This window comes from Cheilinus undulatus, linkage group 13 (genome assembly GCF_018320785.1).
Source record: "Cheilinus undulatus linkage group 13, ASM1832078v1, whole genome shotgun sequence".
In the NCBI taxonomy this organism is placed as follows: Eukaryota; Metazoa; Chordata; class Actinopteri; order Labriformes; family Labridae; genus Cheilinus; species Cheilinus undulatus.
The window spans coordinates 48222140-48235364 of record NC_054877.1 but is presented as its reverse complement, the minus strand read 5'-3'; the positions used below and the strand labels follow the sequence as shown (position 1 = coordinate 48235364).

At 39.2% G+C, this 13225-nt stretch overlaps 1 protein-coding gene across 1 annotated transcript; it reads right to left on the bottom strand.

Annotated features, from left to right (window-relative positions):
* On the bottom strand, positions 1-11446 carry LOC121519716 (frizzled-8-like). Its single transcript, XM_041802540.1, has 2 exons — positions 10311-11446; positions 1-3767 (listed from the first exon to the last, which is right to left on the bottom strand). Exons 1-2 carry the CDS (start codon positions 11266-11268, stop codon positions 2974-2976), a joined length of 1752 nt encoding a protein of 583 aa, XP_041658474.1. The 5' UTR covers positions 11269-11446; the 3' UTR covers positions 1-2973.
* Positions 11447-13225: the final 1779 nt, after the last annotated feature.

The window sequence follows — 13225 nt, the reverse complement described above, 5'->3', positions numbered from 1 at the left end:
TAATTTTATAAATACACTTTTCGTGCTGATGCAACCCGTATGAGGCAGTGTTAAGGCATTGATTTGTGTTGTAGAGGAAACAGCCAATGAGCTGTCTCGCTGTGAATGTGGACGTTTAAGACACGGCGGTTCTTTACAGTAAAAGAAAACGTGGAGCCTCAGCCATACCATGAACCTATCGGCGAGGAGGATCTAGTCAGCATTCAGTGAAGCTCAGATAAGACCGGGCTTTCTCAGTGCCAGGTACATTGTTCTGCTGCTGACAGCCACATTGTTTAAAGAGCAGCCATTAGGCGCTCATTAACGTGCTAATTACAACACGCTGACAGACAATCCCAACACAGTTAGTCACCCCACCCCCCCAGTCAAACCATGGACGTCATCTGGATAAGGCAAGAAAGGAGCACTTTAGGAGGGTTGAAGTCCTGGCTGATCTGAAGTTTAACCCTTGTGCTGTCTTAGGGTCAAATATACGGCGGCCACGGAGCGTCAAAGGAAAAACATTTGGTTGGAACGCAAAAACATTCAATGAAATGTAATAACACTGTCAAAGCAATGTTTTTGTTTTGATACTCAAAGTTGTTTTTGAATTTCATTAAGTGTTTTAAATATTTTTGCATTGCACAACTTTTTCGGTCTCATGGATGTCTTTCTATGTTGTAAATTTTCGAACATGTGATAAACGTTTCCGAGTTTCATATTTCATTAAAACTTTTTTGCATACATGGACGTTTTTGTCTTGTTTGTTTTGTATTTCTGGATCAATTTTAATGTTTCAGTTTTTTTTTTTGTCTGTTATTGGTGTTTTGAACTATTTTTAAATTCCACATTTTTTTTTGCGTTCCACAAAATATTTTCACACGTCATCAAGGTTTTGTCTAAAAGTTGTTGTAACATTTCTTGAACTGTGTAACTGAACTATTCTCATAAACATTTTGTATTTTAGGACCTGTTTTTCCTCTTTGGAAATTTGCTCCAAAAATTGTTTTTGTGTGTCGTTATTTTTTTAGTCTTTTTAGTCATTTAGTCTTTTTGCAACTGTTGTAAAACAAGTTGAGCTTCATTTCATGAAGGATTTTAAAATGTCAAACTTTGCTTTGAAGTGATTTCTGCTTGCATTGAGCTTTTGTTCCATAAAATATTTATGCAAGATGAAATCCTTTAGGGTTTCCTGAATTTTTTTTTGCATACACAGATTTTTCCTATTGTTTATTTTATTTTTTCAACCATTTTTGTTTTAAATTTTTCTGAGTTTCCCAAATCTTTGTGTTCGATGAAATGTTTCCCATCCTGTGAAATATTTTTTTAATATTTGTAAAAATATTTTTGCATTTCAAAAATGTGTTTGTATTTCATGAAATGTTTTCTGATTCATTTACCCCTTAAAGCCCAAAAACACAATTATTGCCAGAAAATCCTCATTTTTTAGAACTGAAATGTTTATTTCACTTTCTAATAAAATCCAAAAATTTCCAAAAATTTCCCCCAAAATTAATGTATATATATTTTTTTAATATCTCATTTGATACATTAGGTATTTTTGGTAACTGATAAACCACTTGAGGGCGTTTTTATCATTCATCAGATTGTATTCAGAATTTTTTGTAGTAATTTATTGATCCTGTTGGTGAGATAGAGGTATCATAAAAGTTTGTATCAAATATCATATAACAGGCTTTGAGGGGTTAATATATTCATACAAGGAATTTTTTGTCCCAACATTTATTTTTGCATTTCATAAATAATTCTAGAGTTATGTCAATAATAATGTGTCAGAAATGTTTATCCATTTAGTAGCTCTTTTTGCATTTCTAAAAATTGTTTTAGATTCATGAGTTTGTGTTTAAAGTTTCATTAATGTTTCGGCATTTCACAAAATATGTTTGCATTCATGGTATTTTTGTTTTGAAAGTTGTTTGTGCATTTTACAAAACTATTTTCTACAATGTTTTTGAGTTTCATGATTATGTTTTATAAATCCCAATATGTCTAATAAAACTTAAAATTAAATGATATGTTTAGTTTTAAATTTTACAAAACACTGTTGTCCTTCTTTGCAATTAAGTTGTACACATGAAATGCTTTTGCATTTGACTCTCTGGGCCACCGTACAAAAAGACACAACTATATTTTCATGTTCTTGTAATGCAGTCTCTCTGCTCGTAGAAGAGAAAATACAGTTTCTCTTAAGTTTGCAATGACTAAAGAGCTGTTTCTTCTCACAAAGTAGATTTTGAGTTAATAGTTAAATTAATCTGCAGAGGAAATATCCTGTCGGAGGTTTTACCATAAAACAAAGGAGTTAAAATATAGTCTTTACAGGCGTGCATCAAATACTGCTTGAAGTCCACTTCTATGAACACTGCTCGCTGATTAAGAGTGTATTTTGAATGTTAGTGTGGGGCAGAGTGAACAAAATAGCATCATAATGGATTTTAAAGAGGAGCCCGGGCCCCAACAACGAGGTCCAAGACCCTCAAAGCCCCAAATGCTCCAAATCTGCAGAATAAAGTTAATAATCTCATGATAAACATGTTAAAATAATGAACTGGAGATTACTCTGAGCTAAAATTGCAGGCATCAGTTAAAAAAGTCTGATTTCTTGCAGACGGGTGTAAATATCTGTGACTGAGGTTTGGTTAATCCTGTCCTAAAGGAGATACTTCAGAGTATTTTGATGACTTGCTAAGATTGCTTTCAGCTTAACGGAGAAGAGCTCTACACTGGTGGTTGTCTTGGACCTTCCGCTGACTAAAACCGGTCCATGTAGAGACGATGAAGACCACACAAGGGTTAAAGGAACAGAACAGAGCTTAGAAAGTTCACATTAGGGGGAGTGCTCGTCTAAACTGGCAGTTTGGTGCTCACTTTGAATAATTTACCAACAAAAACAACATTTAAAAACAGTCTTCCTCCTCCAAAGAGCATATTTGCGCTGGTGTAAAGTCTGAAGTGTTAATCGACAGAAGACGCTCAGACTCGAGACAGGGGCATCTGTTTGGGGCAGGACACGGAGCTGGCCGTCCCAGACCTCCAGGTGAGTCCCGTGCTGACGTCGCTGTACATGGAGCTGGCTGAGGCTTTGCTCCCCCAGCAGCAGCGCGTGCAGAAAGTCCTCCAGGAGTCCAAGGTCTTCCCCGACCAGATCCAGGCTCCTGACGTGATGCCCACCAGGAGGCACATGAAGTATTTCAGCATGAACACGGCGTAGTCCGGGCGCTGCCTGTTCGGGTCGCTCATGCACGTACAATTGTGCGTAATTTCCCACGTCTGCCTGTTGTGCTGCTCGTAGAAGTAGCACGCCACTATGACGGTGGCGGGGACGGTGTATAAAACGGTGAAAACCCCTATCCGGATCATCAGCCTCTCCAGTTTGTCCGTCTTGGTGCCGCCTTGCTTGATGACGCTCCGGATCCGGAATAAAGACACGAACCCGGCCAGGAGGAACATGGTACCGATGAAGAGGTAGATAACCAGCGGCGCCAACACGAAACCTCGCAGGTTATCCAAGTTCTGGTTGCCTACGTAGCAAATCCCAGCGACAGAGTCTCCGTCGACGGAGCTTAGCGCCAAAACGGCGATGGATTTCATGCTGGGGATGAGCCAGGCGGCTAAATGGAAGTACTGGGCGTAGCTGGCGATGGCCTCGTTCCCCCACTTCATGCCTGCAGCCAGGAACCAGGTGAGGGAGAGAATCACCCACCAGATGGAGCTCGCCATGCCGAAGAAGTAAATGAGCAGGAAGACGATGGTGCAGAGCGCAGGACCTAAAATGGAAGAAAGACAGGCCTTTAATGAGTGGGTTTAAATCAGGGCGTCAAACTCAGTCACAGCAGGGGCCGAAATCTGAATTCAGGTCCAACCTGAGGGCCTAACGGGGTCAAGATTTAACCCCAAACCATCAACCGTGTTTTCACAGGTGATGAACTATAGGGGAAACCAAACTGTGATGATAAATGATGTTAAGATTTCTAAGAAAAAAAAAAGTCAAAATGATTAAATATCACAGAATCAATGTCAAATAAATGCTAAATAAATAAATAAATGAGTTAAAGGCACAAAATCTTTATAAGTCCTAAAGGTCAAAATACAAAATTAAAAGTAAAAATAAGGTTTTAAAAGGCAAGTATATGAGATAGAGTTAAAATCATGAGTTTAAAGGTCAAGATGTGAGATAAAATACAAAATCGAGAGTTTAAAAGGTCAAAATAGAAGATAAAATTCAAAACTGTGACTCTAAAAGGTCAAAATATGAAATAAAAATTCTAAATTCTAAGTTTAGGTCATAATCTTGGGATGCAAAATGACCATTGATTTCCATTAAAACCACATTTTTTAATCTCTGTCACTGCAGTATAAAATCATGCGTTCTTTAATGTCAGCATTTCAATGTGAAGAAGTCCAGTGAAATGTGACATTTTTACCTTATTCCACCAGATTTAACCATTTACTCATTGTAGGACCATGCACTTGCATTTTTGCCCGTTATATTAAGGCGAGTTTTTATGTGTGTGATTGTAGGTGTATGCATGCCGGGGTGTGTGTGTGTGTGTGTGAGAGTCTGTAACCGTGCACCAGGGGGCCCTAAATGATCATGGGTGAAACAAAAATGCTTGCAGACCATACTGCATTGAAACATGTTTGATTTCACGTCAACAAAGATGGAGGTGAAACTCCTCCTAACTGCAGAAAAACTTTGACACATGATCTGAACAGTATAAAAACATTAGCAGCATTTCTTCTCTGGGGTTGTCAGTATATCAATATATATAAACATTTCCTCATCCTCAGTCAGAATTTCAACCAAAGAAGGAGAGAGCAGTCACTCCTCACCAGTTCATCTCTCTTTCTCAAACATGCCAACATATTTGAGCAACATATGCAATGCAAAAGCACATTTTCCTGCAATAAACTACCCAATTATTTGGTGGCTAGGGCTTCTATCTTTGTTGCTCTGGTGTCAAACTGGTCTCAGTATCATTTAATTTTTCCTCAAAATAAAAAAAGGTCCCATAAAATAAATTAAATAGGTGGATACAGAGAAAATAAGAGGTCAACAAGCATGTAAATGTCAGCGGTTCATTCTGCAGACTGCCTTTTTATGGAGCATTAGGCCTTCCAGTATCTTAACCATCAAAAATGAAGGTCAAGCTCCACTTTCTCCAAGTTGCACGAAGCATTGGCAGCATTCCCGTCTAGAAGTGTCGTCATTTTATATCTGTCAGTGTTGTTGAGTGGTGAATATAATCCTAATTTATCCCCAGTATTTCTTAATCCTCCCAGCCTGCAGAGAACAAGCCTCCTGTGTTTAACCTCACTTATTTATTTCACCTGAGCCTTTTGTCTTTAAGGGAGCGTGCACTGTGCAGCCAAGGAAGAGCAAATCATGCTGAAACAACTCCAGGATTCTGCATCTTGAGGGAACTATTCCACGTCTCAGCTGTGTTAGTGATTAATGAAATACAAAGCAATGCTTTTGTACTCTGATTACTCTCTGCTGCCAGCCTAGAGGAGGGGATGTAGAGGTGGATATACTCCCTGGAGACTGAAATATAACAGGTTAACTCAGTAAACCTGCACTTTTTAACAACATGCATTCCAAAAATCATCAAATCTCTATGATTTTAATGAACAATGGTATCAAAACATACAGATACCTCAATGTTTTAATTATTTTTGGCTAAAAGTCAGTGGCAGTAATGTCTAAATTTACAGTTCCAACCTAATTTTGCAGACATATTTTCACAATTCATACAATCTGATTGAGCATGCAATTTTAGATTCTTAAACGTCAAAATAATCCACTAATGGTTGTTCAGGACTGCTTTTTTTGCAGCAGGTGTCTGCATCATTTTAGTTTTACTAAATGCTCCTTAAATTAAATCATTACATAAATCATAGTCCCCCATTATGACTTAACATGTGGTTAGTAACTGAAGGATAAAATCTTTGTTTTTGTAACATCCAGGGGAATCAGAACACGCAGAAACATCAGGCTTTATATCAGGGGTGTCAAACTCAGTCACAGCAGGGGCCTGATTCAGATTTAAGGTGAACCCGAGAGCCTAACAGGATCAACATTTAACCCTAAACCGTCATCCTCATTTTCACCAGCAGTAAATTACGGGGTAAAAAACACTTTGATAAACGATTTAGAGATAAAAGAAGAAGTCAAAACTTTAAGTTTAAAGGCTCAAAGTCTGAGATAAAAAGTCAAACCTGTTTGTTCAGAAGGTCAAAACACAAAAGAAAAGTCAAAATGTTTTTAAAAGGCATCTGTATAAAAGAGGAAGTTGAAATCATGAGTTTTAGAGGTCAACAACAAAAAAAAGTCAACATCATGAGTTAAAAAGGTCAAAATATGGGCTTAAAAGTCAAAGTTAGGAGTTATAAAGGTCAAAACATGACATAAAATTTGAAATAATATGTTTAAAAAGGTCACAATGTGACCTAAATTTTAAAATTGTGAATCTTAAAGGTCAAATATTAGATAAAAAGTCAAAATCATGAATTGAAAGGTCATAATATTTAATTTAAAGTCAAAAGCTTAAGTCATAATTGTGAGGCACAAAGTTGAAAATATGACATGAAAACTGAAATCAGTCTCACATTTCTGACTTTTTCTAACTATTTGTGCTCTTTTTACTTCAAACTTTGATGACCTCACCAGGATATTCTGACTCATCAGGGATAGGTTTACAGTTTTATACTGGAGGAAATCATGAATGCAGACCTTACACTGCTGGACCAGTTTTAACAGAAATATGATCTGGTGGGCCGGGGATAGCTGTACCACGGGGCCAGATTTGGCCCCCGGGCCTTGAGTTTGACACCTGTGGTTTAAAGTGTCAAAAATGCAGGAAAACTCCTGCAGACTTTCTCAGCTGCAGAAATATTTGGGTGAAATGTGGGAAAAGAGGCAGAACTTGCAATTTCTTTTTTGGTTTTACAAATCAGACGGACTCTTACTGTCAGTGCAGTGCATGAATACAGTAAAATATATACAACAATATAACATATAGTACAATAATATAAGTGTATGGCTGCTCCTGCCAGTGCAAATGCAGACAAAGGAGACATTATTAAACAGGAAAAACAACACTGCACAGCAGGAAAATAAAAAAATAGAAGAAAAAAAAAGGATATTGCACATTCACCAACGATGCATGCTGCACATAACTATGGTCACACTTCCAGACTATGAGGTTTCTACTCTTTAAATATCACAGATTATTAGAATGATGGAAATTTGATCCTTTTAAAAAACATGGTGTTACTGACCACATGTTTGGACTAAAGGGGAATAACTTATTTCATTAAAGCACTATGGGTAAAAATCTAATTCAAACTTGTTTGACAACACAGCGGCAAAAATATAAGTCCCAAACACCTGTATGAGGAAATGTACAGACAGCCTTAATATACAGAAATGCTCAGGAGGTTTTGTGCAGTTTAGATAAAGAGAAGTGTGTTTATCTGTGATTTTTGATGGTTAGAAAAACCGTCAGGCCTGGAAAGAACCCCATATTAGCTCACATATCGATCACGTTTAGTCTAAAGAGAATTCTGCTTCTTTTACTTCATTTAAGGTGCATTTATGCAATTAGTAAAATTTAAAGTGATTGAAAAAATAGGTTCTAGACACCCATTATTAGGCTAATTATGGTTTGAATTCTGAGGAGATGTGGGAAGATTCCTGCACAAATATGGTGGTAACATTTAGAAAAAGCCAGAAGACGTGCAGAGGACTGAGTGTTAGTGCAGTTTGAACAGAGCTCAGATGAAAGATCATACACTGTATGTGCTTTCTGTCACTTAAACACTCAGCATTTGTTTTTTTTTCTACTTTGAAGGATAAAACATGCATGCACACTCCTGCAGTTTGTCTAAATTGCAAAAACACACCTGCAACATTCAGGAAAAGTCCTTGGAATGGGCGCTGTAGACGTCACTCTCCACATTTTGCTTAAAGACGATATAAATTGTGACATTTCTGCATGTTCTGATCAAGATTTTATCCTGCATGGAAAACATGCAGTTACTGACTGCATGTTTAGTCTTAACCCTCCAGCATCACTTTAATTTACTCCTCTTTAATGCTATTAATGACAAAAATGTCCACTTCTAAAACACTATAAAAACTAACAGATTCATATTTTCTTCTGCTTTATTTTGCATAAATCTCTTAAACAACTTCAGCTGTGCTCAAAACTACCAAACACTCAATCATTTTGAGGATTTTAACCCTTTAACTGCCAGTGTGATGATCAAAAAATCTGGTTTGAATGGAAGTCAATGAGATGTTTTGTCCTGACTGGAGAAGGTTGTACATTTCAAATCTGATGCTACTCAGAAACTAAGAATGCATCAAAGTCAGTGTTTTGGCTAACGTTTGACAAACCCAGGACTGATTTACCCCCCCCCCAACATTAGTTATGTGGAAAATAATTAATGTTTGTGTGTTTTTTTAGAAAAAATAAGACTATCCTGTAATCAAACTGGCATTTAAAGGGTTAAAAACCTGAAAATTATTCAACAATTGTTTTGAATAGACCTGAAGTTGATCAAACGATTGGACCAAAAAAATCATAAAAAAATGTGAATGTTTACTGTTTTTATTGCTGTTTTTGGAAGTGGACGTTTTTGTCCTTAATGACTGGAAAGGGTAGTAAATTTTAAATCTGATACTACAGAAAAAGTAAAAATGCATCAAAGTCAGTATTTTTGCTGATCACTGACAGATCCAAGCTGGATTTAGAAACAATGTCCCATCCAACCAACATTTGGTTTGAGGAAGATTTCACATTTTCCCCCTTTTTTCATCAGAAACAACATTGACTTGAAGAAATCAAACTGGCATTTAAAGGGTTAAAATCCTCAAACTGGTTGAAAGTTTGGTTTTGAGCACGGTTGAAGTTGTTTAAGAGATTTAAGCAAAAAAAGCAGAAAAAATTAATCTGTTAAGTTTTTATAGCAGTTTTTTGGAAGTGGACGTTTTTGTCCTTAATGGCTTTAAAGGGTAGTAAATTTGTTTCACAGTGTTCCCCTGACCCATTAGAGCACAGGTGTCAAACTCATGGCCCGGGGCCCATATCCGGCCCGTGGAACAGTTAAATCCGGCCCACAAGATGATCTGATATTTCTGTTCTGACCGTCCCATCAGTCTGAGGTCTGCAGATTATTTAAGATATCCTTGTTACGTCAAAAAATCTGAAGGAGTAAAAATATTTAGAGAAGAAGTCAGGAATGTGGGAAAAGAAATTAATTGTTTTAATTTCACATTTTCAATGTAGCGTCTAATCAAACTTAGGATTCTGACTTTGAATTTCATACTTTGAACATTTCAACTCATAATTTTGACTTCTGATAATATTTTGAGCTTTAAGATTCATAATTTTAATTTTTAAGAGATATTCTGACATTTTTAACCAATTATTTTGTATTTTATCTCATATTTTCAACTCCAAACTTTGACTTCATAATCCAATAGTTTGACCTTTTAGACTCAAAATTAAAATCTTGAATCATATTTTGACTTTTGATTTCATGATGACAAATCTTATTTCATATTTTGACCTTTAAACTCATGATTTTGACTTCTTTCTAATATTTTGCCTTTAAAAACATTATTTCCTAATTTCATGTTTTGACCTTTTTGAACTGAAGTTTACTTTTCTCTGATTGTTAGCCTTCAAACTGATCTTTAACTTTTTAAATGTCAAAATCATTTAAGTGCTAAGATTTTTTTTTCATATTTTATTACTGGTGAACCAAGGGTGACAGTTCCTGGTTTAAAAGGTGACCCTGTTAGGCCTTCAGGTTAGACCTGAACCCAGAATCCGGCCCCTGCTGTGACTGGGTTTGACACCCCTGCATTAGAGCAACTGGAATCTGAATTCAAAAATTTGCGTAGACAGAAACCTGGACCATTTTCACTAACAGCCATCATGGCAGATGAAGAGGAAAATGTTTCTGAATGGACAAAAATGTGCCCAGTGGTGCCTGAGGGTTAATGGAGGACCATCATTCATCAGATTATATAATTAAAGGAGCATTTAGCACTAAAATGATGCAGACACCTGCTGCAAAACAAGCAGTCCTTAACGAGCATTACTGGATTATTCTGACTTTAGGACACTAAACCTGCACGCACACTCCTGCAGGTTGGTTTTTATGTTTATATTTCAGATTTTATTTGTGGTGGGTCCTGATGCCTGATAGTAGAGACTTTTCTTAATGAAGACCCTGGTGAATCTTTAACCTTGGTTCATCCCCAGTGTAAAGTGCATCAGTGTCGGTGGTACAGGTACCTGTGGTTTCGTAGTGGATGTGCTCTGCGCCGTTCTCCCGGTTGCACGCCACTTCCTCGTGCCCAGCCACGAGCCTGACGATGTATCCGATGGACACGAACATGTAGCAGGCAGAGAGGAAGATGATGGGTCTCTCTGGGTACTTAAACCTCTCCATGTCGATCAGAAAAGTCGCCACGGTCGCAAAAGTGGAAATGAAGCACAGCACGGACCACAGACCGATCCAGAACGCCGTGAAAGTCCTCTCCTCCTGGGTGAAGTACGGGTTGTGGCACGGCACGGCACAGTTCAGGATCTGTCCCGTCTTGACCCGGTTGTGCAGCTGGTGCGCGTCGCTGCTCACCGGCACCATGGGCGCGCGGCAGAAGCACCCGGGCTCGCAGGGAGACGCGGCAGGTTTGTGCTTCCCGGGGATCCCTCTGCCGTACCCGCTCTTCTTCCGCGGGTTGTAGGGCTTCAGGGGTCGGTTCGTGGGCTTGGCGACTACAGGGGACGCGGTGGTGGTCTGGCTGCGGTTGTAGTCCATGCACAGGGTGTCCTGGTTGCCTTGCTCGGGCAGCACCTCGCACCTCATCCGGTCCGGCCACGGGAAGCCGTACTGCCTCATGAGGGGGGCGCAGCCGGCTTTAGCGCGCTCGCAGACGCTCCTGCACGGGGGCAGGGGCTTCTTGTAGTCCTCCAGGCAGATCGGGGTGTACATGCTGCAGAGGAAGAAGCGCAGGTCCGGGGAGCACTTGATCTCCACCAGCGGCCAGAACTGGTGCACCTCCAGTCCGGCTTCGTCCTGCGTGTCGTGGTTGAACTGGTTGGGCATGTAGGTGTAGTTGTAGCCGATCCCTTTGCACAGAGGCACGGAGATCTCCTGACACTGGAGCTCCTTCGCTGCCATGCTGGTGGATCCGTGCAGGAGCAGGAGGCTGAGCAGCGCGCAGCACCATCCCGGGATGCTCCTCTCCATCCTGGCTCTCTGAGCGCGAAATCCTCGAGAAAAGCGGAAGCGAACTTAGTCCAGAAACGGTCCCGGAGTCATGCTCCGGCTCAGGGGGGTGTGCTGAGTGTCTGTAAGATCCAGAAAGGAGCGCTTTACTCTGACTCAGTCTGACAGGCTCCTCTCTCTGTCTTTGTGCTGCTGTGACTCCGTGGATCTCTCTACACGCTGCTCTGCTGGAGGGTGCGTTCGTTTTTAAACCACAGCGGCGAGGACACTCCCCCTGCATGGGCGGGGAGGGGCTAAGTCAATCAAATGTTCCCACTATAGGTGTTTGTTTAAAATGTTCACCCTGGAGGAAGGGTTACAATCACTCTGTCTCTCCTCAGCCCCCACTGCCACAAACTCAGACACGTTTCCACCCCACGGACACTCACAGTTAGAATACAGTGGAGAGAGGAAACCCACACTGGTGCAGCAGAGTGAGCTCTAAAGGTGCAAACAGGGGCGCAGCTGAGGGATTTAGGGCCCCTAGAAAGAATATTACACAAACACAGATGAGTCGAATCCTCTAAAACTCCTTCAGCTTTTAAGACTCATAACTTCACCTCACTTCCGTGACATTTTTGCTTTAAAATGTAGACAAACTCTTTAGCTATTTAGATAGATTCTAATTTTTGATATCTTCTATAGATTTCTAAAAATACCTGCTCAAACTTCATGAAGATTTAGCAATTTATGCTATTTTTTTAGTGATTTTTAAATGCTATTTTCAGCCATTTTTATGCTATTTAGCAATTTTATGCTATTTTTAGAGATTTTTTCATGCTATTGCCTGCTATTTTTATGCTATTCAGCTAATTTATGCTATTTTTACAGATTTTTTATGCTATTGTCTGCTATTTTTATGCTATTTAGCTACTTAATGCTATTTTTGTAGAGATTTTTTATGCTATTGTCTGCCATTTTTATGCTATTTTTTAGAGATTTGTTATGGTATTGTCAGCTATTTTTATGCCATTGAGCAATTTTATGCTATCTTTTGAGATTTTTTTTTATTCTATTGTCAGCTATTTTATGCTATTCAGCTACTCTATCCTATTTTTAGAGATCTTTTATGCTATTTTCAGCTATTTTTATGCTATTGAGCAATTTTATGCTATCTTTAGAGATTTTTTTTAATTCTATTGTCAGTTTTTTTTTGCTTTTTCAGCCATTTTCAGCAGTTCTTCCACAGTTCAGCTCTCAGCATCACACAGTTTCATCTGAAATTGCATTTTTATCTAGTTTGAAATATCATTCCCCCAGAAAACCATAAATAAAGGGAACTTTGACCTCAGAAATTATCCATTAGAATTCACATGAATCCGTTTTTTTCCACACTATACAGTTATCTTTGATTGTCAACTTTTAAATTTGTCTGTATATTTTCATTCTTAGTTGCATTTTTTGCCACTTTAATCACTTTCTTCTGCTTTTAGCCCACTTATGGGACTTCTTGTCCAGTTTTGACTCTTTTATCCTGAGAAGACGCTCTATGTGGGACAGGATCAGAATCAGAGTGTCTGCATGCAGGACGAGCAGCTGCTAATGTATGCATGTGTGTGGTAAAGGAGGTTAATGTGGTCTAGTTAGCCCTCAGCAGGGGGGCTGTCTTGGTCTGTGTGGGGGGGGGGGTGTTTGCCAGCGTTTCACTCGGAGCATGATGGGATGGCGATTACTGTGACGCACCACTGGGCTAACAAACAGGTCAGTGTAAACATTCCTGATGAAATAAGCTCATGTAGGCAGAGAGAGCATTGTGGCCGCTCTAATTAAAGCCATTCACACTTCTGATTGGATCCCTTAGACGGTTTGGCAGACAGGCTGAAGGCTCTCATCAGGACTAATTGGCCTTAAACTCGTATGTTTGCTGAAGGAGTCTTGTTTTAGCTCAGTCTGGGGTCCTGGCTGGGTGGGCTTCACTGTGAAAGATTAGTTTGACAAT